General features: G+C 43.5%; 1 protein-coding gene across 1 annotated transcript in view; it reads left to right on the top strand.

Moving 5' to 3' along the window:
• The window catches only part of DMRT1 (doublesex and mab-3 related transcription factor 1), a 79,895-nt gene that overhangs the window by 19,678 nt on the left and 32,934 nt on the right, over positions 1-27,283 (top strand). The window contains exons 3-4 of the mRNA XM_045022316.1: positions 10,436-10,719; positions 23,701-23,863. Coding sequence (XP_044878251.1) covers positions 10,436-10,719; positions 23,701-23,863 — 447 coding nt within the window. The remainder of the gene's footprint in view (positions 1-10,435; positions 10,720-23,700; positions 23,864-27,283) is intronic.

The following is a 27,283-nucleotide window of genomic DNA, read 5'->3' as shown; positions in this document are numbered from 1 at the left end:
TCGTTGGATGGGGGGGGGGGAATAATATTCATTCCTTCAGTATAAAATCAGTATTGTTTCTGGCCGTAGAATAAACCTTGAGAAACATAAGAGTTTAGGCATTGACGTCTTTACGGATAAAGCCAGCTCCTGCCCACAGACTGCTTTCTCCTGATAGTGTTCACATGGTGCTTGTGCCTTTTTGATAATATTTACAGAATTAGCAGTATTGCTTCTCACTCTCACTGACTGTGTTGCAGGACAAGCCAGATATTTTCGAGAGTTGTCAAAAAATCATTTGAAGACATTCTTAATCACTGGTTGTTTTGTCTTAAGGGCTAGCATGGTAGTGAGAAGAGATGAGGCTGAGGTAGGAGTTGCCAGGTGGGATGTGCCTCAAAAAGACATTGTTAGATAAGGAAGTGGTGCAGCAATTAAGAATGTCCCTGTATATTGCAGCTGTAGTGGAATTGCCTCCGGCCTGGAAAGGCTATAATACTTTCATTGTGCCCTTTTTTTAACATGTATTTCTACTTTGAAAAATGGCTATGTAAAACTGGCATCTTCTTACCAAACAGATCAGCTCCCTGTGTGTGCATTGAGAGCAATATCTAATCACTTTTGGACAATAGTACCTTTTTGCTCCTGTTTGCCCTGCACAGGTTCGAGAGAGCTGAATTATTTTCCTGCGTTTGCATCAACAATCAAGTTATTTATTAATTTCCAATCAGTTACATTTGTGCAAATCCATTGAAGGAACAGGCTTGGACTTGTGTCACTGAAGGCATCATCTGAAGACTCTGGGGCATCACCAAGGGCACAGGTTAGCCTGCAGAACCTTTATTACAGGTGATGATTGACAAGAAGGGAAAAACCCCAGCTTGGCTGAGTTTGCAGGGCTGGCAGTTAGAAAAAAAAATCCTTTCATTTGTAAGCTTTGCATATTTAAGCAGGAGTATTGAGAGACAATGAGCCAGGAACCCCACAATGTCATTTTTCCAGAGACACTTAGAGTATAATTGCCCTTTAACTCTCTCGGTGCACTAGGATGTCAGTCACTGGCCCTCAGTAATAATTCCTTCCAAATGTAGAGGTGTGGCCTCCTGTGTAAAAGTCGAAATGAACACGTGCAAGCGCCTCTGCTGCTAAACAAGCTCCATTCGTGTCCCTAGTCCATGTGTTCTGCCACTTAGCATGCAGTTGTAAATGTGAATGCTTTGAGTTACCTGTATCAACCAGTCCTAATGGGATTGCCATTTCCTTGAGCATTGGGACAAAGCTAGAGGTGTCGCTCATTGGCTGGGGAACCTTGGAGACGCAGCAGAGTTACTCTCGCTTCATAGCAGCACCAAAATGGCCGAGGTAGATCTCCATGTCTGCAGAGAGCCTAATTTAAGTGATCCTTTTAAGGGTCTTGAATGCCTTTGTTTTATACATTGGGCTTTGGCGGGGGCATGAGGGGAGGGTTGCACCGATGAAGCTACACCATTGCACACTTGTAGGGCTTGATTCATGGTTCCGTGGGAATGTGCTCAGTGGGAGAGGCCGTTCCCCCTGCTTCTCCCCAGCTATGCTACTGATCAGAGTCTGCTACCGTGACTCAGTGACTAGTATCTTACTCATGGAGCAGTCCCATTAATTTCAGTGGGATTACTTACGGGGTAAAATGTTACCCGTACTCAGGCCATGTCTACAGTGCAGGTGCCACAACGGCACAGCTGTGGTTCCATGGCTATGCTGCGGTAGTGCCAATGGAGACTCCCTTCAGAGACAGAAGGGGATTTTCCATCACTCCAGGAACTCCATCTCCCTGAGCGAGGGTGGCTAGGTAGACAGAAGCATTCTTCCATCGATCTCGCTGCAGCCACACCAGGGTTTAGGTTGGCACTGTAGCTATGCCATACTAGCTTTTAAAAGTAGACCAGGACATATGGTAAGTATCAGAAGCTAGCCCTTAGCTAGACATCTGAGGGAGGTAAACACAGAAGTTCTGATGTTCTTTTCACTTTCACTAGTATACATAAGGAGTGACTCCACTGAAGCCAATTGGGCCTGACTCTCATTTACACTAAGGCCTCTTTGCATTGCTCCGGCAGTGTAAAGGGGCTTTAAATTAGGCATAAATGTAATTTACACCCACATTAGGGCCTATTTATGCTGCCAGAACAGTATAAAGGGCCTTAGTGTAAATGAGAATGAGGTTCAACAGAGTTACACTGGTGTAAAACAGGCTTAAGTGAAGAAAGAAGCTCATGGGACTGGGATGAGAGAGGGGAAGAGAGGGAGTTGAAGAATAGAACTGCTGGCACTTCTGGGATCTAATATTCAGGCATACCTATTTGTTGCTACTGTACTTCCCAGCTTAGGCTAAAGAGGGTTGTCCCACCCTCCTACCCGCCCTTTATTAACAGAGAGAAAAAATATTACAGAAACATTTTTTTGGGGTGGCGGTGGGGGTGGTTTGCAATGTTTCAGACCGCTCCATGTGTTACATACCTGTGTAGGGTATGCATAATAAATCACATGCTACATGCTTAAACAAATTACTGCCGGCTTTTGTATGCGCAGTGACAAGAGCTCTAAAGGTCAAAAAAGCTTCCTTAACAAATTTGATAAGATAGTGCAGTGAGCTGTAAAGGCATAAAGTCCTGGGGGTCGGAGACCAGACTAGAAGAAATAATTATGCATGGTAATGGGTAATTACAGATAATGGCCTATTTTGGGGGGTGGCAGAAAATACACAGCCCCACAACCTTGCCTGGAATGCACATTGTCTAGCACATTAACTTTATAGCAAGCTAAAAGTTCAGCACTGGAACAAAAACAAATCCCTAATTTACAAGGGAAATAGCATAGAAATGTTCTTTTCAGAGGCTGAATTTATTTTTAAAGGCAGAACAAACGTGAGGGTTTTGTTTTGTTCCAACACCCCCCAGTCAAAAGAACACTGATGGCTAAGCAGAAAATAGTTAATGGTGCCAGCTTTGTTTGACATAAATAGCTCTGTCATGACTGTCTGGTGGGAGAAACATATTGTTCCAGCATTTCTGATTATTACTTTAGGGAGTGATTTCACACTAGCCTCTTTCAAGGCTACTGTCCGACTTCAGAGCCAGCCATGAATTCAACTAACACTCTGCCGGAGCAGCATTGCCAGAGTAGTTAGTAGGGGAGTTAGAATGCATTCAACTGAGCAGGAGGGAAATTGTTAAGTGCAGATCCTAGACTCTTTATGAAGGCTGAAGACAACTATTGCCTGCTGAGGTGAATGGGTTTTTCTTCCCCAGCTTACGGGGTGTGTGTGTGTGCGTGTGTGTACACAAACTTGGTTAATGACAATGAACATGCAATGGATCACTTGATGATTACCTGTTCTATTCATTCTCTCTGAAGCACCTGGCATTGGCCACTGTTGGAAGACGGGGGACTGGACTAGATGGACCTTTGTCTGACCAAGTCTGGCCTTCTTATGTTCTTAGTTGTAAACAATCAGAAATCAGCAAATGCAGAAAACGAGGTTCACATCATCAGGGCCGGCTCCAGGGGTTTTGCTGCCCCAAGCAGCCAAAAAAAAAGAGAGAAAGAAAGAAAAAAAGCCACGATCAGGATCTGAGGTCCTTCACTCCGACCAGGAGTGAGGGACCCTCCGCCGAATTGCCGCCAAATAGCTGGACCTGCCGCCCCTCTCCGGAGTGGCTGCCCCAAACACCAGCTTGCTAAACTGGTGCCTGCAGCCGGCCCTGCACATAATAATGGTTATTCACAGTGCATGTATGCAGTTTCCCCTTCCGCTGTGTATATCCATGCAGCTCCCATTGAAATCAGTTAGATTTGTGCATATCTAAGGCCAAGTTGGGCCCTTTGTTTATTAAGGTATGTCTTTATTAGTATAACTAGCAATCCAAAAAACCTCATATATACGAGGGCGAGTAAATGTTACTATAAGAACAGTAACTTTTGCATTTCTTGATTATATGTTTAGTTCTGTCATTGTGTCCTTATGATTGCGTTATTATACATTTTTGTATTGAGTGTGCCTTATTTTGTGAAAAAGAAAAAAGAAAACAGGGAAAGAGCGATTTCAACACTGTCTTGGGTGTTGATGGCACTGTGCGCATCTGTGGCTGCATACACCCAAATATTAGCAGCTATGGGGGTTCCTCTGACTAGTGGACTGGCATTGCACAGTGTGCAAGGGACGAAATCCTGGAGCCCTTACCCAAGCCAGATTACCATTGTGGTCAATGAGCCACTGGTTTAAATCACCTTCTTCTGCAAAAAGAACTTGGAATAGTGGGCCAGCTCCTCAGCCCATGTAGGTTGGCATAGCTCTGTTGAGGTGAACGATACTATGCTGTTGATCTGGTGCACTATTTTAAAGCATGTGGCTAAGTAGAGGCCTGGGATCTGGGCCTCTCATAGGGATGTGGATATATAGGACTCTTAGGTGCGGCTGACCCAGGATCTTGCCTCTTTTAAAAAAAAAAAAATCTCAACCCTCCTGAAATGAATTACTGGTTAATTACTATTAATATGCCATAGACCTGAAGAGCTGTGTACAACAGTGAAAGATCAATAATAGTATTTATCATGAGGTATATTGATCTTCCATCTCAGAGTGGGTCATATTTCACACCACATCCTTCAGTGCACAAAAGTAGCAGAGATACTGTATAAGGCTAAGTAAACAGGTAGAAGTGAGCTTAGTGATCAAATACAGCGTATGAGGACTAGAATGGGAAGTGATAACATCAGCCTGGCAAAGGGTGCCAGATGGGAGGGAGGGTGTGGGGGGCGGCACTGTATGGCAAGCCCGAATTAGAGACCGGCCTGGGAGAAGATGTGGTGTACACGAATCAGGTACATGAATCATGTATAGTATACGTGAATCGGGGACCAGTGTGGGGAGGAGGCAGATGGTGCCCTATTGCGTGCCTGCATCAGTGACCAGTGTGTGTGGGGGAGACGTGGGCAGCACCACATCGCGTGCGCACTGGTTTCTGGTGGGCAGGAAGAGGCGGGTGGTGCTGTATGGTGTGCCAGCATCACTGACCGGTGTGGGGGAGGACACACGTGGGGCCGTAAGACGCGCCTGCCTCAGTGACCTGAAGGCTGAGGACGATTTTTCCAACCCCTCTCTCCTCATACTTGTGCATTGGTGGGTTGCTGCTTTGCTTCATTATTGAACCCTGTGTTCTTGACCCCATTTTGGCTACAGTTGCACAAATTACTATTGTACCTTAAGAAGGTTGGTAGACGACTACACCTATGCAGTATCTGAACTCCCAGAATACTTTGTAGACTTAGGGCAAGGCTGGTCCTGGTCCTACACATGCACAGAACTAGGGAGAGGGTGCAAGGAACCTCTCCTGGTTCCCAAGCATGGGGACCAGGGACAGCCAAGGACAGTATAAGGCTAGCACCTGCAGGAACACTAACCTTCCAAAGTGTGCAGGGAAGGGCAGAGTTGGGAGCACATAAGGCAGCTGGTTAAAAGATGTAGTATCAGGTGTTCTCCTTGGAGCATCGTGCCTAATATTGAGCTCCCACTGGAGTAATGCACCCCTCATGTGCAGGGATCACTTTGTTCTCCACGGAAATGCAGCCACCTCTGGAGTGAGAAAGCAGCAGCCAGTCTGCCAGCAGCACTGTACAAGTGCTGAGGGTTTTATTTGGGGGAACAGATGAAAAATAGCTTATTAAATGAAAACAACAGAGTCAATCTGGGCAGGCTGTAGTTAGCAGAATGCAACCTGCCCCAGCTACTGAAGCTGACAACTCTTCTTTAATAAATTCAGCACTGGGGGTTCTTTAATGACTACGAGTGGGCAAGGATTTGGTTTTATGTCTGATGTACAACACAGTTCCTAACCAGTACAGCACTTCCAGCACTACGCTGGAGGGAACTCAAAGGAATGGGCCAGCTACTAAGTAACCACCCCTACCCCCACCCCCACCAGCACCTAGCTTTTCCTTGCAGCTCTCCCAATTACCGAGTGTCTTATCCTGACCCTGTTTAGTTTAAGAGTTGGTAGAGATGCAGGCAGATTAAATGCCTATAAGTCTCTCCTTCAAACACAAAATCCTCTCCTTTTGAAGTGTAGTGTCCGGCTTTGCTTCAGGAGATTTCAAATTCAGTCAGGAAAATTGAAGGAAAATACAAGGAGAAGATGAGATTAAGTATTTTAAAGCTAGAGGGCCTGATTCTGGTCCCTAATCTTGCCCCTGTGCCGCCGTTCAGGGGCACAGTATTCTGAGCGAGAATTCCCTGGCAACACAGGCATCGTAGGAGCAAGTGGCTCCTCGCAGCCCCCGGCGTCTGGTTTATACCAGGAGCAGGAAGATGCGTCTGGTCCGAGCTCTCAGAGCAGCCAGCACCAGCACTAGTGTGCTGTGAATCAGAGTAACCCCTGAGGCTGCTCCAACTTTCACCAAAGGCCATTTTGGGCCTCGACAGTAGCCCAGAATCCAGGTGGTGCAAAGAAGCCGTAAAGCTATGCCTTCTGTGTTGTATCTCTGAGGACATGCAGCCCTGAATCTAGCCAAGAATACTCCAGGGAAAGGCAGTATCCAGTCACCATGCATGGCTGAAAGAAAAGCGCTTAGGTTTTAAATCCTGAGTGCAGGAGTTGGCTGGAGCCTGTGCTAATTCTCAGCTGCTCTTTGCATGATGTTGCGATTTCCTGCATCTTTTGGAATATAACACGGTAGTGCCATGAGACCTCACTGAGGCCTCACTCTTCTGCCTTATCTCACGTGGCAAGAGCATTTGGGTCTGCTCCAAAGCCCACTGCAGTCACCAGGAGTTGCTGCAGATAGGGGAGGCTGTTTTACTTTCCCTGAACTTTCTTCCTATGTCTCCTGCTTTTCTGGTGTGTTGTCAGGAGTGCTTCCCTGCCCTCTGGCTGTAGCTCATGGGGGATGTTTGTCAGGCCCATTATAAGAATTGTGGATTCCATAATTTTATGTTCATGAAAGAAAAAATCCCAGGCTTCTGACAGTTTGGGATTTATGCATGTGGGTGAGTGGGCGGGTGAGTGAACTGGCGAACTGATGAGTCTTAAAAGAGCAGCTCATAGGATTGTACAGATCATTAGAGAGCAGGAGATGGCAGAAGAGACACAAAGGACCAGACCAATCGATTCATCATGGGGCCCAAGCGCTAAGCCACAAGGGACTACAACCACGTCAGGAAAAAAGAGAGCGATGGCAAGTCAACCCCTTAACTCAGTAAACGCCAAATGATGGCTGCCCAGCATGGGTATGCTGTAGAGTGTGCATGAAGCTATTAGCTCCCTTTGTGCTCCTGTGAAAGAGGCAGCCATAATGCTGCATCCAGTGCCTCTTTTCCGGGAGGGGAGAGTGCTAGCCCTAAAAGCAGTACTGAACACCCAGAAGGGGTGTGTTTAGGGATTTGGGGCGTGACCATGGCTGTACCCCTGCTTCAGCCCTTCCCACCATGAAGGACCTTTGGAAGCACCAGGAGGCTGTTGCTGGGGCTATAGGGAGCACAACACCCTTTCTAAAAGTGCAGCAAGTGCTGTGTGTGAGCAAGCCCCCGCCCCCCAGTATGCTTGCTCCTTCCCTGCACAGGCATAGAGTGCCCCAGCCAGCCAAGTCTGCCTTTCATTACCTTCTGTCTCCTATACAATCTGTATCCCAGCACGGGAAAGGATGGAGGACATTACATTTGGCTGTTGACTTGTAGTATGAGAAGCCGAGCAGCCTGGCTGTGGTATTATTCAAAACCTAAGTTTAGGGTCAAGATAATCCGGGGATTGTTTGACTGTGTTGTGGAAAATCAACCACACGTTGAGTCTGGATTAGATCAGCCTGAGACTTCTTTATTTTATGCGAGCATATATGCAAGGAGAGTCAGCATAGCCCCATGCAAGGTGGCAAGCTGCTCTGCCCTCCTTAAACTTTAACTAGCTTATAAAGGTTAAAACCACAGATAAATTACACATACTTCCATATTAATTACCTTATTTGGAAAACATTGCAAAATAAATACAGGTCAAAAGCAAAAAGAAGCGTCTCCCCCTCTACGCCCCTCCTGTTACTCACTGTCTGTTCTTTTGTGGTCAGCGACCTTTTTAACACAACTGTTGTGGTTATATATTTTATAAGCCTGGCTATTGCAAATTATGCTACTTGGGGACTTTTTCACTCTGCCCCCTCATGCCCTTTATACACACAAAGCCATTGTTTTGCTTTGGGGACTTTCCATACACAAAAGAGGCTTGGTCAACTCTTTAGGCCTGTAAGCTTGACCAGAGTCCTAAGGGCCCCCTAAATTTTCCTTCACAACTGACTGACTGGCTTTTCAGTTCCAGTCACCTGAGTTCAGATTTGACCCAAGTCTCAGATGAGATGAACTTGGAGGGTAAAACTGGCAGACTCTGCGTAGCAGAGACACAGGCAACAGCACCAAAAACTGGGATGGAGGTGCAGTAATAGAGCTATATGGGAAAGGTTTCTGCTTACCTGACCTGATACCTCTAAGCAGAGCTCTAGCAGCCTCACTTGCACAAATGCTGTCGTGTAGATTTGAGAAATGTTCAGAGTGTAAGTGCCCAAATGGCTGGATTTGCACTCGGGCAGAGCCTAGGTATTAGGAAAGTCAGGACAGAGAGAAAACCCACAGTATTTAAATTAGCAAGTTGCTTTGTTTTGACATGTATAAAGATAAACTCCAGTGAACTCAGCGGAGTTACAGCAGGGATGGAATTGCACTATAGACCTGGCGTGATACAACTGTTGATTGTGAGGGATCTTAATTTCAAGCAGGGAAGGGAGGCAGGGTTGGGTTGAAACCTGTAATAAATGGTACTATTGATCATTTGCAGCTGGAGTGGAGCTCATATATAATGCTTTACAACTGAGGGTCCTTGTGAGGTAGGTAAATACGGTTGTGTCCATTTCACAGAGATGGTTACTGGGGCAGAGAAATATTAAGGTGACTTGACCAAGGTCACGCAGGCTCTGTCTACTATAGGGATTTTGTATAAACATTCCATTACCATTGTTAGCACTGGTTCAGCTCTGAAAGTGTCTACAATATCAGGAGGCCTAGACTAGAAAGGTCACTGGCTGGCCACCACTGTCCTTGTTAACACCCTGTCATGTCACCCTGCTCAGAACAGATCTAATCAACATCGTGTTAAAAGCAGCAGCAGCAGCTGTCTACACCTGGGATTGTAATGTTGCAGAAACCTGTGAAGCTGAAATGGTATTGGCAATGGGGGGGAAGCTTTAGAAAACATCCCTAGTGTAGATAGAGCCACAGTGACTCAATGACAGAACCAAGTGGTGGAGTTCTAAAGTGTTTGTGTCTCTGATAAAATATACTCTGTTAGCCCAATTCCCCACTGTATCAGTACTATAGCTTGGAAAGTTACAGCGTTGTTTCCTGTGCTCTTATATTAGTACCTCTAAACCCATGTGACTGTGTGCTGACTGTGCTATGTGGGAGGCACTGCACAGACCTGATGCATGCGTATGAGACAGAGGAGGGGGGTCAAGCACCTGCGAAGTGTTAAAGGACAATCCCATTCCCCTCAGAGGAGTCAGAAGACACCAGACCTGCCCTGGGCTAGTATAGAGGGAGTGGAATTTATATATTCATGCATTAGCAGCTGAGAATGAAGTTGGAGCCTGACTCCCTTCCCAGCAGGAGGGGAAGGAAAGAGGATGGAGCCTTCTTTCTTCAGACAGTAGGGAAGGGATGTGGTGGAGCCAGCCCACAATCTAAGCAGTCAGGAGTAAGATTGAGAGTGTGGCCAGGAATCCTGTGAAGCAACAAAATAATCAGCACCTCTTTCTGAGGTTCCGTGGAAACTGGTGCAAGGGATTCCAGTACGGGTGATTGCCTGAGAAAAACATGGCTGCATTTTGAGTCTGTTTCTAGAGGAAAGGGGTTGAGTGTTCCTGCCGAATATAGTCTGAGCCACGGCTCACCCTGCTGTGCCTGGGTATCACAGCGTGTGTGGCATGTACGCTCGTCCTCCTCCCATTCTAAAGCCATGTTTATAGAGTGCCCCAGCTGTCACCTGCAGACAACCAGGTACAAAAGGGTGAATGAAGGGAACCGGTGTCAGCCTGAGGTCAGCATCTTTCTGCTATGATTCACTTTTAAACTGTAATGGTGTAAATCTATTTAATTTGAGTTTACACGTGCTGAGGTTCTGGCCCAATCTCTGAACTTCTTGTCGGTTTTGCCTCCGGTGAGAGAATCAGTGGGAGGGAGAGGTCTTTCAGGCTCAGCCTTGCCTCTGAATGAATAGCTGCCTGCTGACGCTCCAATGAACAGCAAACACTGCCTCCCTTCAGCTTTCACCTCCTCCTATCTGTCACCCCCATCAAGCCAGCAGCTGGAGAAGCAGCTTAGTGAAAGATGAAAGGTAGATCCTCCTGTTCAATAACCAGCTGTGGCTTGGTTTTCTTTTCTTTTCAGAGGGACGGATGCTCATTCAGGACATTCCTTCCATCACCAGCAGAGGGCATCTGGAGAGCGCATCTGACTTGGTTGTGGACTCCACCTACTACAGCAGTTTTTATCAGCCATCCCTGTATCCTTACTACAACAACCTTTACAACTACTCCCAGTACCAGATGGCAGTGGCCAGTGAATCCTCCTCTAGCGATATGGGGGGCACACTAGTAGGGTCCCCTGTGAAAAACAGCCTGCGAAGCCTCCCAGCCACATATATGTCAAGCCAATCAGGAAACCAATGGCAGGTACTGTGTAACAGAAATGATGTTGGAATTCTGTGTGAAATGTGCTGGGGTCCATGAGCCTGATCCTAATCTCATTTACACTGATGGAACTCCATTCGCTTCAGTGTAGTTGCTGTAGTTCTCAGCAGTGTGAGATTGGAACCAGACTCTAGATGTGTGTTAGGGTGCGTTCTTTTTTTTTTAAAAAGAAAAGAAATGTCCTGGGATCCAAAAGCATTATGAAGACTATGTGACAGGCTGTCAACACAATTGAAAGGGGTTTCCGCTCTATTTTTTATTATTTTCCTTTTCTAATTAAATTTTAGTTTAGTAAGGGTTTGTTTCCAGAAATAAAACAATTATAATTAGTAAATTTACCAGCCGGAGAACTCAGGGTGGTGTTCTGGAGAGACTGTGTTCTTTAGGATCTCTCTTCATTTCTCTTTTATTATTCCCCTTCAAAGACCCTACATAGAAGTGACCCCTCCTCCCAGCCTGCTAAAACAGTCCATGCCATTCTTTGATTGGCTGGCAAGGGTCAATTGAGCATGACACAAAGCTGTTCTTCATGTGAACGTTAACTCTGCCAGGAAGAAGGGAATTGGACTTGGCTCCTCCATGTAACAGTTTGTGATTGCTAGGCCAGCCCTGAGGCATCTTTTACGCTGTGTGTTACCACTATTATATGCAACATTAAACCCAACCTCTCCCCCTTAACCTGAAATAATATTAACCCCCGAGTGTTCAAAGAAGTTGGCAGGGCTTATGGGGAAATCAACCATTTTTCTTTTGTTTTTACATTTTTTTTGCTATAATTAAGTTGCTTAAATTTCTAAATGAAAAGTCATTTGAAACAGGAAAAGTGGAATTTTTCATTTAAAAAATGACAGTTGCAAAACGTGTTTTTTTTTAGAAATTTTAGAATTGGAAATTCTTCACTACCAATCCTTTCCCACAAAAATTTCAATTTCAGCAAATCAGCATTTTCCATTACAAAAATTTTGTTGAAAAATTTCCAGTCAGATCTGTGAATATCCGTTTACACATGATTTACACATACACAGCTACAGAACTGCAAGTGTGAAATTGGAAAAGAGGCTGTTCCAGGTCGGCCCACAAACAGTCAGTCCATTGTATTTTGAACCCCCTAAGCCAAATGAGCTATTCCTCTAGCAATTTTTTATTTATATTTTTTACCTTTTTCAAGCTCCATTTCCCAGTCTGGAGAAGGACCAACGGGTTATCTGAGGTCAGAGACTGGCCACAAAAAAAAAAGAAAATCTGAGAGAGTGAAAGGTTGTCTGGTCAGAGAAAGAGAAATCAAGAGTAGGAAATGCAGTCACTCAGTGCCACTCACCTCCTCACGCTGCATATTCCTCACTGGCCTTTGGAAGTGCTCCTCATGCAGCCACACCCTTTATGCTCTCAACTTCCCTGGGTTACTTGTCTCCCTCTTGCAAAGCACGATAGTGCACAACACAATAGTAAAACTTACAGCTAAGGGTGTGATGTCCAGCTCCTGTAGATGTACTCGTGCTAACACTCTAAAAGTAGTAATGTCGCTGCGGGTTAGTCTGGACATTGTGGATATATACTTGGCATGGGTAGCCTGTGCTATTACTCTAGCTACACTACTATTTTTAGTGTACAAACTTCATGGAAGCTAGCATGAATATGTCTGTGTGAGCTGGGAATCACCTCCTCCTCCTCCCAGCTCCAAGTGTAGACATTCCCACACGGAGAAGAGAAGTTTCCTTCTTCAGAGGCTCCACTCTGAGACACCCCACCTCAAAAAAGGTAAATTGCCGGAAAATCCTCATTTCTTTAAGGGGATAAAAAGATATCGCCGTGAACTGAGAGGTTTGATCCATTCACATTTGAGCTATGTGGCAGCATTGGAAATGTTTTGCGTTCCAGTATAGTAGGTTCTAGAAATATCAGCATAGTTCCTCTCCCCACTTACAATACTCTTCGAGTGAGGCTTCCCAAATGCTGCATAATTCTTTTTTCACTCCCTCCACATGGAAAAACCCTTTTGGAAACCCAGATTAAGGGCAACTCTTGAGGGAAGAGGGTAGGTTCAAGGCTCTGGCTTCGTAACAGGCTCTGTTTTCTCCTCTTTCAAGTCCTTCACACTGGAGATCATTCCTGCTTTTCTGAGAAAAGAACTGGCCAGCCCTTCCTATGCCTGAACTCCATGCTGAGACAGCTTCCTTCAGATCAGAGTGATTTGCTCCCTCCCTCCACTTCTAGGTGCACATGTGTGAAAACTTGTGCTGCCCCTCACACGCAGTGGTTGTTAGAGGCTGTTCTAGAGCTGTATTCAAGAGTGCTCAGACAGGTCACACGCGGGGAGGTGGATTTGGATTCCACTCATGCCAGTGCTGTACAGTATCATTGGTTTACTGCTCTTAATTTTGTTCAATCCAAGTTTTACTTGTTTGGTTAACATGATACAATGCAATACGATATAGCTTGTAAAATGTTATGGATTCTACCTTTCACTGTAAATCTGTGTTTGTACAGCCCCTAGCACAATGGGGTCCTGGCCCATGGCTGGAGCTCCTAGAGCTACTGCCATGAAAATAATAAGTCATAATATTTGCATCGTGAACAATATGCTATTAAAATGGACTGTCAGTCACGTGATTCACAACTCCTCCAACCAATAGTGATCCCTCCTGTGGTTGCCTCAGTGACTGAGAAAAATAATGGAAAGTGAGGGGTGCATGAGTTGACATAATACATAAGTGTATGCATGTAGCCTGAAGAGTTTCAGGAGAGCTAGCTGCTGCATGAAGAGCTATATGGAAGACATTCTGCACTGCATAGTGGAAATAGTATCTAAGCTATTGTGTTCTGATGTGTAGTGTAAACTTGAATCTAGATTATTTCTAAACACATGAATTTTATGTATCTGTGACTTGAGGTGAGCTTTGGCTCACTGTGATATTAAGAGTGGTAGCCATGTTAGTCTGTATCAGCAAAAAGAATGAGGAGTACTTGTGGCACCTTAGAGACTAACAAATTTATTTGAGCATAAGCTTTCATGGGCTAAAACCCACTTCATCAGATGCATGCAGTGGAAAATACAATAGGAAGATATATATACACAAAGAACATGAAAAAATGGGTGTTGCCATACCAACTGTAATGAGAGTAATTAAGGTGAGCTATTAGCAGAAGGAGAAAAAAAAGCTTTTGTAGTGATAATCAGGATGGCCCATTTCCAACAGTTGCTATTAAGCATTGTTATAGATCTTTATACATGTACCATTTGCCTATAGTCTGAGTTACGGTGCCCCAGCTGTTTAAAATATATGACATTGTTTTTAAACAGTATTTAGGGGTGGGGGGAGAATCATCTTTTTTGTTAAGCTCTTACTTTAGAAACTCAAGATCTTTTGTTTCCTCGCCAGTTTCATTTCCTTGGGTCTTGGAAAAGCTTTAACTCCTACCAGTGGAGCTAACCCAGCTGCACATTTTAAATGCCAGCTTTTCTGCCGTTGACAGCAGTTGGATATGGAGAACAATTAAACGTAACATGCGTACAGAGGACTATTACCCTTTAGCTAGCACTTTAACGCCACTGCCTTGAGATTCAGAATACAGTCATCGAGCCAGATCCTCCACTGGTCTGTATAGGTCCAGCTGTGTTCAAGACAGTGGAGCTAAACCACTTTACACCAGCTGAGGATCTGGCCCATCATCTTACTGGCCAACAAGGACTGGTTGAGAATCCTAGTTCTGTTCTTCTGGTCAAAAGTCACTGCTAAGAGATTTGAGGCATTAACTTCTCCTTGGTGCAGTCATAGCTGTCCCAGTCTCAAATGGGCAAGTTAGTGAGAATGGCCCAAAAATTGAACCTAGGTCTTCTGCCAGACAATGGAAAGCACAGTCACTAAGAACACGGCCAGGGTCCTGCAGCTTTTTTCCTGCTGTTTGTCTCTATGGCGGGGTTGCAGGAAGGAATGGTGTTGTTTGAAGAGTTAGGAATAGTGTGACTGACATACTGTTATAACAGAGAGACAAGGTGGGTGAGGTAATTTTTATTGGGCCAATTTCTGTTGGTGAGAGAGACAAGCTTTCAAGCTACAGACAGCTCTTCACATCTATGTAGCTCGAAAGCGTGTCTCTCTCATCAACAGAAGCTGGTCCAATAAAAGATATTACTGCACCCACCTTGTCTCTCTAATGTCCTGGGACCAACACACCTGCAACAACACTGCAAACATACTGTTATAGGTAGCCATTGTGAAAATTACCTTAAAAGATTTTGTATGAGAGAGAGGATAGATAACAGCACAGGGGGCAGTGACTCTCATATAGGCAATTAGAGAAAGCAGTGTTTTGCACTGAAGTAGTCTAAAAGTAAGTGGGAATTAGATTCCCACTGCAACCTGTGGTTGAGTATAGAATATGAGTGGTCAGTATTGCATATATTCAAGGAAAGCTCCCTGCAGACTAATTCCAGTGTGGGAAGAATAGGAAATTGTGGTGAAGAGGAAGGTGAATGAAACTTCAGTGTCAATTTCAAGTAAAAGTTAAAGGAGTGTTTTAAAGGAAGATCTGAAGAGAGGAGATGGCTAAGGTTTTTATCTGCACTTAGAGGGATTAGCTGGTTTTAATACATTGATAGTTATACTGGCAACCCTCCAGCGGAGATGCAAATTATACTAGCTTAAGAGTGCTTTTGTCAGTGTGGCTTAAACCAGTTCCCCAAACAGAATAAGTCACCCCAGCAAAAGGACTTTGTTCAGTATAGCTGCATCTACACTAGGGCTTTGCCAGCACAGCTGTATCAGTTAGGGGGTGATTTTTTCCACACTTCTATAGACATAGCTATGCCAGTGAAGCTTCCCTAGGCCAAGTCTGCACACAGTTTTTGTTGCAGTATCACAATTTTGGTGAGGGGGGTGATTTTATTTTTTGTTGAAATAGTACCAGTGCAACTCCTAGTGTGGACACAGTTACATAGGTGTAAAGGTGTGTTAGTCATGGTCTATATTTAAAAGGTTTGTGGGCATAGCTATGTTAGGAGTGTGATTTATTTATTTATTTATTTTTGCTGCCAGAGCTATGCTGTCAAAAGCCTTAGTGTAGATGTGGCTAAGCTAGCAGTCCAGCATCAGCTATACTGGCAGAAGAGCTTTTTTTGCTGACATAAGTTGTGTCTCCACTCCGGGGATTTATCAGTATAGCTCTATTGGCACATCTTTTAAGTGTACAGAAGGCCCCATACCGGTATTACTTATTCCTCTTCCCATATGGGAATAAGCTATACTGATATAAGCACATTTATATACCGAAATAACTATTTCCATGCTGGGAGTGGGGAAAAGGGTTGAGCTGCTTTAACTGTACTAGGATTGTTAAAGCAGTACAACTTTTGTGCATAGACAAGGTTTTAGTAGCTCAGCTGTTTGCTGTTTGGGCTAGAAAAATGAATTTAGGGAGCAGGGCAAAGCGATTGGGGAGGGAACATGAGTGTGTGTGTGGGATGGGAAGAAGATTAATGCATCATTGAGCTTTGGCAAATAAACTGAATCACTGAATCTTTAATGTAGATTAATGTCAGATTTCATTAGTCTTTGTTCTTCACAGAAGCTCGTGTACTTGCATGGATTCCTGTGGGGGAAAGTTTGGTCTTGTGGTATTTCTCTGGAGGTTTCATTTGTTTGTATATAATTATTCAGGAAGCTGTATCCATCACAATACGATGAGCATAACGAAGATGGTAGTGTTTAAGAGAGCAGCACTGGCAGCGTTATCTGATATGTTTTTAGTTACTTAAAGCCAGGTTTTCTTGCTAGTTTAAGACCTGATGTGGAGTATTAGATATTATTTTATAAACAAAAATGTACTTGCATGTGCACAAGAGCGGGAAGGCAGAAGAAATGTAACAGGCTTAACAGTTACTATCCATCTCTTTTTGTTCTATTTCTGCACTTAGCAACTGGGCCCTCCCTCTGGTCATTGTAACAGAAATTCATGCCTTGTATCCAATTAACAGTGAAATGAGTTGAACAGCATTGGCATTGCAGGTCCGCACACGTTAATGTTTTAATGGAAGTTGGTGAATTGTTGTCTCTGGGACCAATGTCACTGACACCTGTTTAGCTGGAGGTAAATGATAAATGTTGAGATGGCTTCTGTCTTCTTGACTTCAAGAACAAAAATTGGTACAATCTGTATCTAGTCAGGCTTAAATTCTCTCCTATAAGAAGGCAGTGGATCATGATAACTGCTGGGCCAACAGTCACAGCAGAAGGCTAATGCTGGCTTCTGAATGAGATGCCTCTCCAGCAGGTGTTTACATCCTTCCACTCCCTGCTGCCAGACTGGTAACAAGTCTGACTAAGTTGATCAGCTTTCCTTCAGAAGATTCCTCCTTGTGGTGTGGAGGGCTGCTGGGTCTTGGAGATATACCTATCTCATAGAACTGGAAGGGACCCTGAAAGGTCATCGAGTCCAGCCCCCTGCCTTCACTAGCAGGGCCAAGTACTGATTTTTGCCCCAGATCCCTAAGTGGTCCCCTCAAGGATTGAACTCACAATCCTGGGTTTAGCAGGCCAGTGGGGCTTCTGTTGTGCCGGGAGGGTGGCGCAGTGTGCCTTCAGCAAGGGTTAGAGAGGGGGAAAAGCTCTCAGAAGTTTTTTACAAAGCCTCTGGATTTCAGATACTTTCTGGATCCAAAACTGAAAAGTTGAACCTTTATTTTTAAAATGCAACTTGTACAATCACCATGGTCACTTCCAAAAACTTCCATTTTCATTCCTTCCTGTGGCAGTGTAGGCAGAAAATCTGAAATAATCACTGTGCAAGGTCAAACAAAGAAATTAATTTACTGTACTTAGAAAAATTATACTGTTAATTCTAAAATGCGTAATTAAGGCTGTTTACCTAACCACCTCAATTATTAACATTTATAAAACATGGCATCCAGAATTTTTTTTTTGTGGGTTTCAAAGGCAGAGCTGTGATCAAGCAGCTAACAGTGTGAATTCTAAGAATAGCCACCTTCTCTAAAGTATGTTGTTCCTGTCACCTTTTGCAGTCTCTCTCTCCTGTTGTTTTGACATAATTTTTCTTTCATAAATCTGACCCATTTACAAAAATATGCAGTCAGAATCTTACGTATAGGGTGAAAAATACCTAAATGTATACATGCATTTCACAAGTAACCCCAAACCATCCCAATGTGTCCTGTAAGCAATATATTATGTACTGTATTCATAAGATACCCTTCACATTACAGATTTATGCTAAAAGTATCCTAATGTTTCTGACAGCTCATGTGTGACGTGGATATAATCCATAATTCTTAGAGGAGCTAATCTAAGCGGTTTATTTTCCGATACTGCTGATAGGGCTATATCTCTTGATGTCGCAGCAGTTGAGATTCTGATGGTAACATATTGTTTATGGGTCACTGCTTTTGTCTAAAACAGTAGGTTGGAACAGAATAGCAAAGGTTAATTAAGTTTGTCTATCAAGGAAAGACAGATATAGATGTCTCCTGCATTTTCCATGCTAGAAGCAAAGTAATTCAAGGCATGGTGTCATTGTCTTTTCTTCTTTTCTTTTTTTTTCTTCATCCTGTAGAATATGCTTAGTAGGTTTTAGAAGTGAACAAAAATACTCTGAACAGTACTAATGCAATAAGGCTGAGTATGTCTATAGCAACTTTTGTCTAAGGATCTCAAAGCACTTCATAAATGTGAGGTTTAGTTCGTTAACACCACCCCATAAGGTAGGGAAGGTGTATTATCAGACTTGTTAAGTGACTTGCCCAAGGGTCACACAGCCGTCTGGTGGCACAGCAGAGCAGGGAACCCAGTTGTCTTGATTCTTAGTCCTGTGTCATAAGCAGAAGACCATCTTCTCATCTCACACCAGAACACTGAGATCCGAATTCTGCTGTTTTTAAAAGAGAGCTATAAATAAATGCTAGATGCCATTTTATCTCCCCTAAAAATGGCTTAGCTTTTAGGGAAGGGAAAGGAGCTAATGTTAAAACAGTTAGCAGCTAGTACTATGTATACATGCACGGAAGCCAAAAAAGCTCTGCCAGAATTTTAAGGCAGCTTTGGCAGGGGATAGCTTATGTATGAGTCATTGAGGAAGCAGAGTCGTGGAGTCTGTATGTTAAGTGACCTGCCCGGACCTGTGCTCTTTGCAGCATCTGTCTCCCCCATAGATGGGCACTTTAGGAGGGAGATGTGACTTCTTCCTTGTAGCCTTTCGCCTGGGGAATGGGCTGGGCCAGCTACACAAAGGAAGATGTGATCAGCTCATTTTTGTTTATTTTGCAAGGGGTTTAACATAGAGGCAGTCAGCTTCTTCACAACTAGCTATTGCCCTTCCCATGGAAAAATCACCTGGAGAGGGCAAAGGAGGAAAATTCTGCAAGGATCTTTTGAGTTCCCCCAAATCATTCTATGGGGTGTATGAGGTTTCTCCTGCACCTACCCCGGGGACCCATGGATTCCCTGGGATCTGCAAGGACACTCGGCCCGGAGGGTGCTCAACAGAACTCCCTCCTTCCCTGACACACTGCTCCATCCTGGGCAGCGTGGCTCTGAGGGAACTACTTTACCAAGCTTTTCCCCTTGCTCTGATTGCCCCAGGAACCTCACTGAGGACCTGGTCGCAGCCTCCGTTGAACTCTGTGGGGTCTTTGTCATCGACTTCGATGGCAGCAGGTCAGGCCCACGCTTTCCGGGTGTATATTTTTTCCAACTCAGTGTTTCCCACACTTGCAGTTTTACCACAGGTCACATGATATTTGGTCTTTTTCTTAAATCTCAGTTTCATTTTTTTAAAATGCTTTCTCATTTGTTGAAACTCCCATGATTTTGGGGACCTGACTCGTGATCTTTGAACCCTTAGGGTTGGCAATGCTTGAATTTTTACAGGGCTGGTAGGAGAAGACTAAGCAGCCGGGTGCAGTGGCCTGATCTTCTCCCCATCCTTGGTCTTCTAGTTCCTAATATGTGGCTCTTGATTCTGTAGAGAGCCGTCTGTAAGGTACCTGCAGGGCAGGGGAGGTGCTGCAAGGGGCCTGGAAAGATGAGGCTGCACCCACCTCTTCTGCAATGTTGGGGAGGTTGCCCCGGTGGGATTCCCTGCGATGATCTGAGTTTGTGGAACGTCATATTGTTTGAGCCCCTTTAACGTTCATAGAGGTAACGCTTCAGTTGCTTTGTCAGTCATTGGTGGAGAGCTGGAGGCTTTGTGTGTTCTGGTCATTAAATGACGAAAGGCTTTCGTTTAGCAGTTTTTAGCACACAAACGCATGTGAACAACCTGCAACTGCCTGTTGATGCAGAGCCCTCTACCGTCTTTTCAAACAACAGAAACAAAAGAATTCCGAAGTTACAGTTTACATGGTTTCTTGGCTCGCTCGTATTTATTTCATGTATCATTTTTAAAGTCCCTCTCACCAGTTATCTGGCTGCTGTACTCAATACATCCTTTGACTCTATACTGCATTTGCACAGTATACCAGAAACTGTGAATACTGAATGGGCCAAATCTCTCTTCTGTAAGAACCGTGGCCTGGTTGTGCATCTGAGGGCAAAGATGGGCCCCAAAGGATTCCCAGATGCAAAGAGGAGTGATAATGAAATGCAACTGGTAGGAGATGCCTAGAGATGAGAAACCCAAGAATGCTAAGCAAGGGCAATACCATATTTACAGGTGATAGGGGCAGCTAGGTCAATAGCTGTCGCCCTTCCTGCACTGTAAAAAAGACTGATTGGTTGTAACCCTATAACTCTGTGGAAAAGAGGCCTGCTAATCATGCCCCAGCAAAAAGTGTGCGGGTTAAACATTCTTATCACTAGCATTTCGAGGCCCCAACTGGTTTGGGGCCTGGTTGTACTGGGCGCTCTCCCTGTCCTAAAGAGCTCGCAAACTTTGTGTGAGGTAAGTTGCAATAGGTGGGTGTAACAAACAAACAAACAGAGGAAAGGGTAGGTGAGAAGAGAGGCTTATATGTTGTGGGTTTATTTTAAATGCTACTTTCAAAATGAAAGGGGTCCGTGTTCAAGCCAGAGCACGGGAGACGACTATTACCCCCGTTTTGCTGCCTGCCCGCCAGTTTGACAATCTACCTCACAGCATCCTGCTGATAGAAAATGTGTCCCAATATTTATGGCAATTATCCCATAATGAGGGTACCACTTTATCCCCCTGGGAACCCTTTTGAACTCCCATTCATGCCATGAGCACCCTCCTTCTGACTTATCACCAATGGTGCAAGAACTCCCAACCTAGCCGAAGCTGAAGGGGTTAATACACCCCCCCCCCCCGGGGTAATGATCTCATTGGTCCCCATTTTTAATACAGTGCTAAGGTCAAGAATGTTTATGTTTGGTTGTTTTTTTACTGTTACTATAAAATAGGGTAGCTAAGCGCTATGAAAAGGAAACCTTCTGGTTCACATTTACAGTGGTGTATATTCTAAACAGCTTAATAAAACAAAACCTAAAGCTTTTTGATTTTCTTGGGTGGTTAATTCAATTCATATTCTTTGCAGAGCCAAGCCTGTCTGTTGGTCGGACAGTGGTTCAGAGACTTGGTGTGGGTAATTAGATTATAAAACATGTCTCTTGCCGACAACTACTATGTACTAATACTAATAGTCGTAATAACTCATTGAATCCTGGGATTTTTAGGTGAGTTGATTTTAAGGAATTGGGGGCAAAGCTTTAAAAGGCTTGAAAGGAAACAGTTCATCGCCCACGTCCTGCAGGGGAAGGAAACAAGACGTTCATTCAGTGCCATTGAGCAGTTCTTCCATTTTATTGCTGCTCAAATAATAATATCTCCAGCAGGTGATATTTTGAGTGCCTGCACACAGACTCCACACACACACAAACAGTTACTTTCAAGGATAGCAGGCCTAAAAACTGAGCTGCCGGGACAGTTGTCTCATAACACATAACATGACAACATGATTGCTGAGGGCAGGGAGAGGTGGTTCTTCTACCATCTGCTCCACCAGGCTCAGCGCTCACTGCCTTCAGAGGTGCATGGATTGAGAAGGAGCCTTTGATGTTGACATTCAAAGCCTTAGGAATAGACTGGGTCCTATGTACCTTATACTGAGTTTCTGGCTTTCTGTATTGCTTTCCCGCCTTCTTAGGTCACAGAGGGCATTGTGGATTTGGAGATGGGAAGTGTGTTGAGCTTTATGTCTTAGCCCTGGCCTCCCTATGTTTTGGGGAGTGCCTTACTATCTGACCTTAGGGCCATTGGTTTGACCTCTTTTAAGCAAGGCCTAAGCCCCTTCTGGCTTCAAAAAGTTTTCAGAATGCTACCGGACAAGGAGTTGGTGACGAAGTTTGTTCAACATTGTCTTACTGCTTATCTGGGAGTGAACTTTAATTGGTTTATTTTATCCATGCAGAGAGCATAAAATCATCTTATAAATGAGTATTGTTATTATTTGTTATATTAAAGACCATACCTGCAGGACTGTAGGTATATCCTGTCTATCTCTAGGTATGTCTATAACTGTTTAAGACCATGTTGCGGCCATAAAACAAATAAATATGCACCTTAGTCACATCACTTGGAATTTCATCCCAAAACAGAGGGTAGGATATTGCGCTACGTCTTATTCATGTGAAATCACTTTTTCTAATATGGCAGTTTGAATACTGAAAGTGTAAACAACAGGGGAAACACTCGAAAATGTAGCTTTGGAGAGCACCCCTGACGCACTCATTCGCTGCAACAGGTAGAACTTTTCCTGTTTTTCTTCCCAGTGTGATTGCAGTGGCATATTTTGTTGGATAAACATACAGGGCCAAATTCTGGTGAAGTCCACAGAATACGATGGGTATAACTGCTGGCAGAATTTGACCCACTGGCTGTATGTAACATGAGTACACTGTACCTTAGATAAGGAACTTCAGATGGCATAGTTATACAGGTGTGCCTATGGATAGATTTACCGGTTTAATACATACTGTGATCATTTTTCTCTTGTCGAAAGCTTTTTATCTACTAGTAATTTAATGACAAACCAATTTGCGGAAGCTCGGTAATACAGTATTACCTTCACACGTAGGATTTTAATGTTTTTAGTAATAATGGCTTTCTAGGTTTCTCGCTTACCTTTAACTGTTATATCAGCCTTACAGTATAGAAATTTAAAACAAATAATAATGCCAGTTTCCGTAAAATAAAAATTTAAAGATATAGTTAATTCTGTTTGGGTACTTCATAAATCTCAAAGCTGGAGGGCAGATTAGATTGGCCCAAAGGATTGGAAATAGGATAAGCCTTCATTTCTGAGTTTTGGTCTCCATTCATCCTTGATCCAGGTTCAAAGTTTTTACTACCTGGAAGCAATTTGGACTGTTTGAAATGAGAAAGGATGATTTGGACTGAGACTCATGAGATCTTAAATTCCATTCCTGGCTCTGACAGATTTCCTGTGTGACTGAGGCAGTCACTTAATTTCTGTCTGACTCAGTTTCCCATTTTAAAAGAGGGATAATATTTTTCTGCGTCACTGGGTTTTAAGAATAAATTCATTAATGTGTGTGATGTGCTCAGATACTCAGTTGATGGGGTCTATATAAGTCTCTAGTTTGGTATGCTCTGTCCAGTTTCTAGGGAACATGTGTGTGTGTCCTCATTGTAGTAACTACCATCACCGATTGGTCCCATGGTTGTTAGTCTCTTTGGAGACTCCAAGGACTGAATGGCTGCTGAGGCTGAACTATCTGCTGTTCATCTCTGCTACTGTTCGTTGGGGTTAAACACAGACAGAATGGGATTAGAAAGCTCACAGTGATACGATCTGTGCTGGAAATAAGTATTTTCTAAACAAAAGTCCTAGGAAATGAATGTGTTTTTCTTGAAATCTAAGTCAATAATATGTAAATGAAGGACAGTGGGAAATTTCCAAGATGCAAATAAATCTCACTCCCCACCTCTGATTCAGTTTTTATACACTGCTGTTCTAATTCTTTCTTTGAACAGATGAAAAGCACAGAGAGCCGACATGCCATGAGCTCCCAGTACAGGATGCACTCGTACTACCCTCCTGCCTCCTACCTGGGCCAGAGTGTTAGCACGCCTGCTTGTGTTCCGCAGATCTTCACTTTCGAGGACAGCCCCTCGTACTCAGAGTCTAAAGCAAGCGGTAGGTGTACAGTCACCCCAGACTTAATGGGGGGTTTCAGATATTTTTTTTAATTCACCTTGAGAGGACATAAAAAACTAGGATTATGGACAAGGTTGAATTTAACAATGCTAAAGGTACGTATCATAACCAAGCTTACAAAGAGCAGTCTGTTTTTGGATGATGTGTGGTGCTGGGATGCATATGACATTGTGAAGTTCATTTTTTGAAAGTTTGATAAATTTAGTGTGGGAGGGAAGGTGCCAATTTTAGGGTTTTGTCTGCTCCTGCATTCGTTTTGGTAGATTGCAGGAAGAGCAACTAAAGGTTAAAATAATGCAAATTCCTATTCAATTCCTATTCCTATTCAATCCCTATTCATATTCAATCCTTATTCATATTCAATCAAATAAGTTTCTCCAGGGAAACATTTATCCCAGACAATTCTGAGCTGTCTTTCGAAGAAGGGACCACCGCTTTATTTTTTTAAAGATTCTGTTCACTAATATTCCTTTCAGGCCAGTACTTTCACAGGCCTCTGTGGCTTTGCAATCCTGTTGTTGTCGCCACGTGTGTTTCAGAAGGCACTTCAGGCCCATCCATCCAAAACCTGGAATAAAGAAGGACTGGGTTCTCTGTGGGAAATAATTCACCCACCTCCATTCTTAGCTTTCAGACACATCAGGCTACATTGCCTGGTTGAAAAGAATTCCAGAGAAACACATATTTTTCCTATCTGGTGTTTTTCCCATAACACTAAAAAGTTTATTTTTAAAATGTCTGTACACTAGTTTGTTTGTAAGGGCCTCTGGGTTTATGTGTAGTGGGTTAGCAGTTCTGACATGGAGCAATAGGACTATAAAGCATGAACAGAGTCTTAAAGCAATCAAAGTGCTGATCAGGGAATCATGTCCCACTGTGCCTAATCCGGGTCAGCTGGACAGAGGGGAAGATGCAGATCAGATGATTCAGTGATGTGGAAGCCTCTAGGAGACTTCTAGGAGAAGTCACATGGACACACCACCTGTCTTTTCTGTAAGTGGAACCACCTCCCTTTTGTGGACAGAAGGAACCAATGGTACTTCCCTCCTCCAAGAGAGAAGGAGAGAGAACAGAGGGTCCCTGCTCCCTAGCATCCAGGAAGGGAGGAAAAGGTAGGAGAGAAGAAAATTTTACCAATCCCTTGTAGTAGGAGAGTCCCTTCAAGGTTCCGGTTAAGGGAGTGACATGGCTTGGCAAAAGGGACGTGGTTTAGTGGCAGGGGTTAGAGAACAGGCTTAGTTCAGTTTTTGACCATTGTAAAGGTAGGTGGCAACCAGACCGAAAGGCAGTGTAGATAGTATAATCAGTAAAATCTGCAGTCAGCAAGGATTTGACACAATCCCTGCAGGCCTGTGCATAATAGGGGGTAGGTGAAGGATCTAAGAGAAGATGCAGTGGTTTCATGCTTAGGGGTCTCAGAGGGGCAGTGGCCATCTTTCTGACCCACTGTTCCATCCCACAAGATAGATACACACAGAATTTCCTGCCCAAAAGACTGATTACTCAGAGTGAAATTCACTTCTCTCTGAGCACAGCCTATATGAATATGTTATATGCATCATCTGCTTAGGCCACTACAAGCCACAGTAGTACGCAGTATGTTATCATTTTACAAATGACACTGACATGCAGTCATCTCTGCTGATATACATGTGCTAAGCACATTTTTATGAATGGATAAAAGGATTTTATTTATACTTATTTTTTATTTGGCCATGTCCATTTCATGTGCCATTCTCAAGAGTGTGTTCTTGATTTTTGTGTTGATTAAATTTTGATTGTGTAAGTTTGGATTTGGGTGCATCATGATGGAAACTTTGATTCTAAGGCCAGAATGAAGTTTTGGAAAACGAGGGCACATATGGGGACAGATTCACAGTGGGTGTAAATCAGCAGAGAGCTATTAAAGTCAATGAAGCTAAATCGATTTATACCAGCTGAAGGTCTGGGCCAGTATTTCTGAAGTGGCTATTTTCTGACAGGTTTCACCACACCATATGATGAAGAAACAAAATATGATGTGGTGAAACCTAGGAGACTTTTTTCCCTTCTCTGGGAGTTCTAAATGGCTCAGAAATTAGTGATTCTTGCTTTCACTTTCACTTTCTTTTCTTCAGTTTATTTCATCTCTCTGTGCTCTGACAACCACTGAAGAGCAACACCTTTCTCTGTATTCAGTGGTCAAATAAGCATTTGGCTTCACATTCAACTGCAGGTGGCACTTTTTCTTGCATCCATCACAACTAACTAATGACCCTCACTAGTCCGGCCTTCTTAAAAATAGACAAAAAAACCCTATGCCTTTTATTAACAAATTCATTTCAGTATTTTTTCATTGCTCCAGAAAAAAAAACTTGGGCGTAATATGCTCACTGATTTTTAAACTGCATAAACTCTGTATTTTCAATAATCATTGACTGCTTGTTCAGGCAATATTCCACACACTGATATTGTTCCCTAAGTTATTTCATCAATCAGAAAATGACAAGCAGGGAGATGTAATTTAGGGAGATCAAACAACATTTCCCCAGACCTGAAGGAGTGTTTTTCCATAGCAGGGGTACTTGCCAGTTGAAAGAGGTACCAGTATTTTTATGAGAAGCTTAAATATGTGAGTAAACACACACATGCTTTTGTTATGGGCTTTTAAAGAGTTTCATCTTTTTTTTTTTTCAATTATGACCAATCACTGGGAGCATATTCTGGGAGTTCTCCATCCAAAGGTGAGTGTCTTCACTCTGTTAGACCAGGGGCTCCAGTCCCATGGAATTTTCCTTCTGCTCTTTATTTCTATGAATATTTTCTCTTCTCCTTTCATTCCCAGTGGATGCTAACTCAGCCAGAATGGTGTGAACAATGGAATGCCGTTCAGTACCTGAGACTTGCGTACTTTGCAAGGTACTGGCTATGTCTGCTACAAGTGTTTGGTCATTCAAAGGACAGGCTTCTTTCTCATATTTTCAGTGCTTGCTGGCTTGGACTCTGGGCATTTTGTATATAATAGAGCAACTGTCATCTCCCCATGGTTAATGATAACCCATCTTTAAAGATAACATCAGTGCAGCTTCATATATCAGCAAGCCCATAGGAACTGCTTTAGTAACTTAGACAATTCCATTATATGGACATTAGTATTAATAAAGTTGGTGGATCTGTTTTAAATCTTGTACAATAACCCTTTTCCTTCCCTACTGACTATACACATATATTAAATGAAACATGCGATATGCTGTTTTCAGTCCTTCTTCCTTTTCTCCGATTGAAATAATATCTTCATCTAACCTCATAACGCTGAAGTGTACCTGTTCCGAAGCCCATGAAGACGCTGGATCCTTAGCCATCTTGTGGAAGGTTATTAAGAAAACACACCACACCGTTCCTGATTTTTCCCCAGGAGCA

Source organism: Mauremys mutica, chromosome 6 (genome assembly GCF_020497125.1).
Source record: "Mauremys mutica isolate MM-2020 ecotype Southern chromosome 6, ASM2049712v1, whole genome shotgun sequence".
Lineage (NCBI taxonomy): Eukaryota > Metazoa > Chordata > Testudines > Geoemydidae > Mauremys > Mauremys mutica.
Note: the sequence above shows the minus strand (reverse complement) of the source record. Positions and strands in the feature narration are given on the sequence as shown.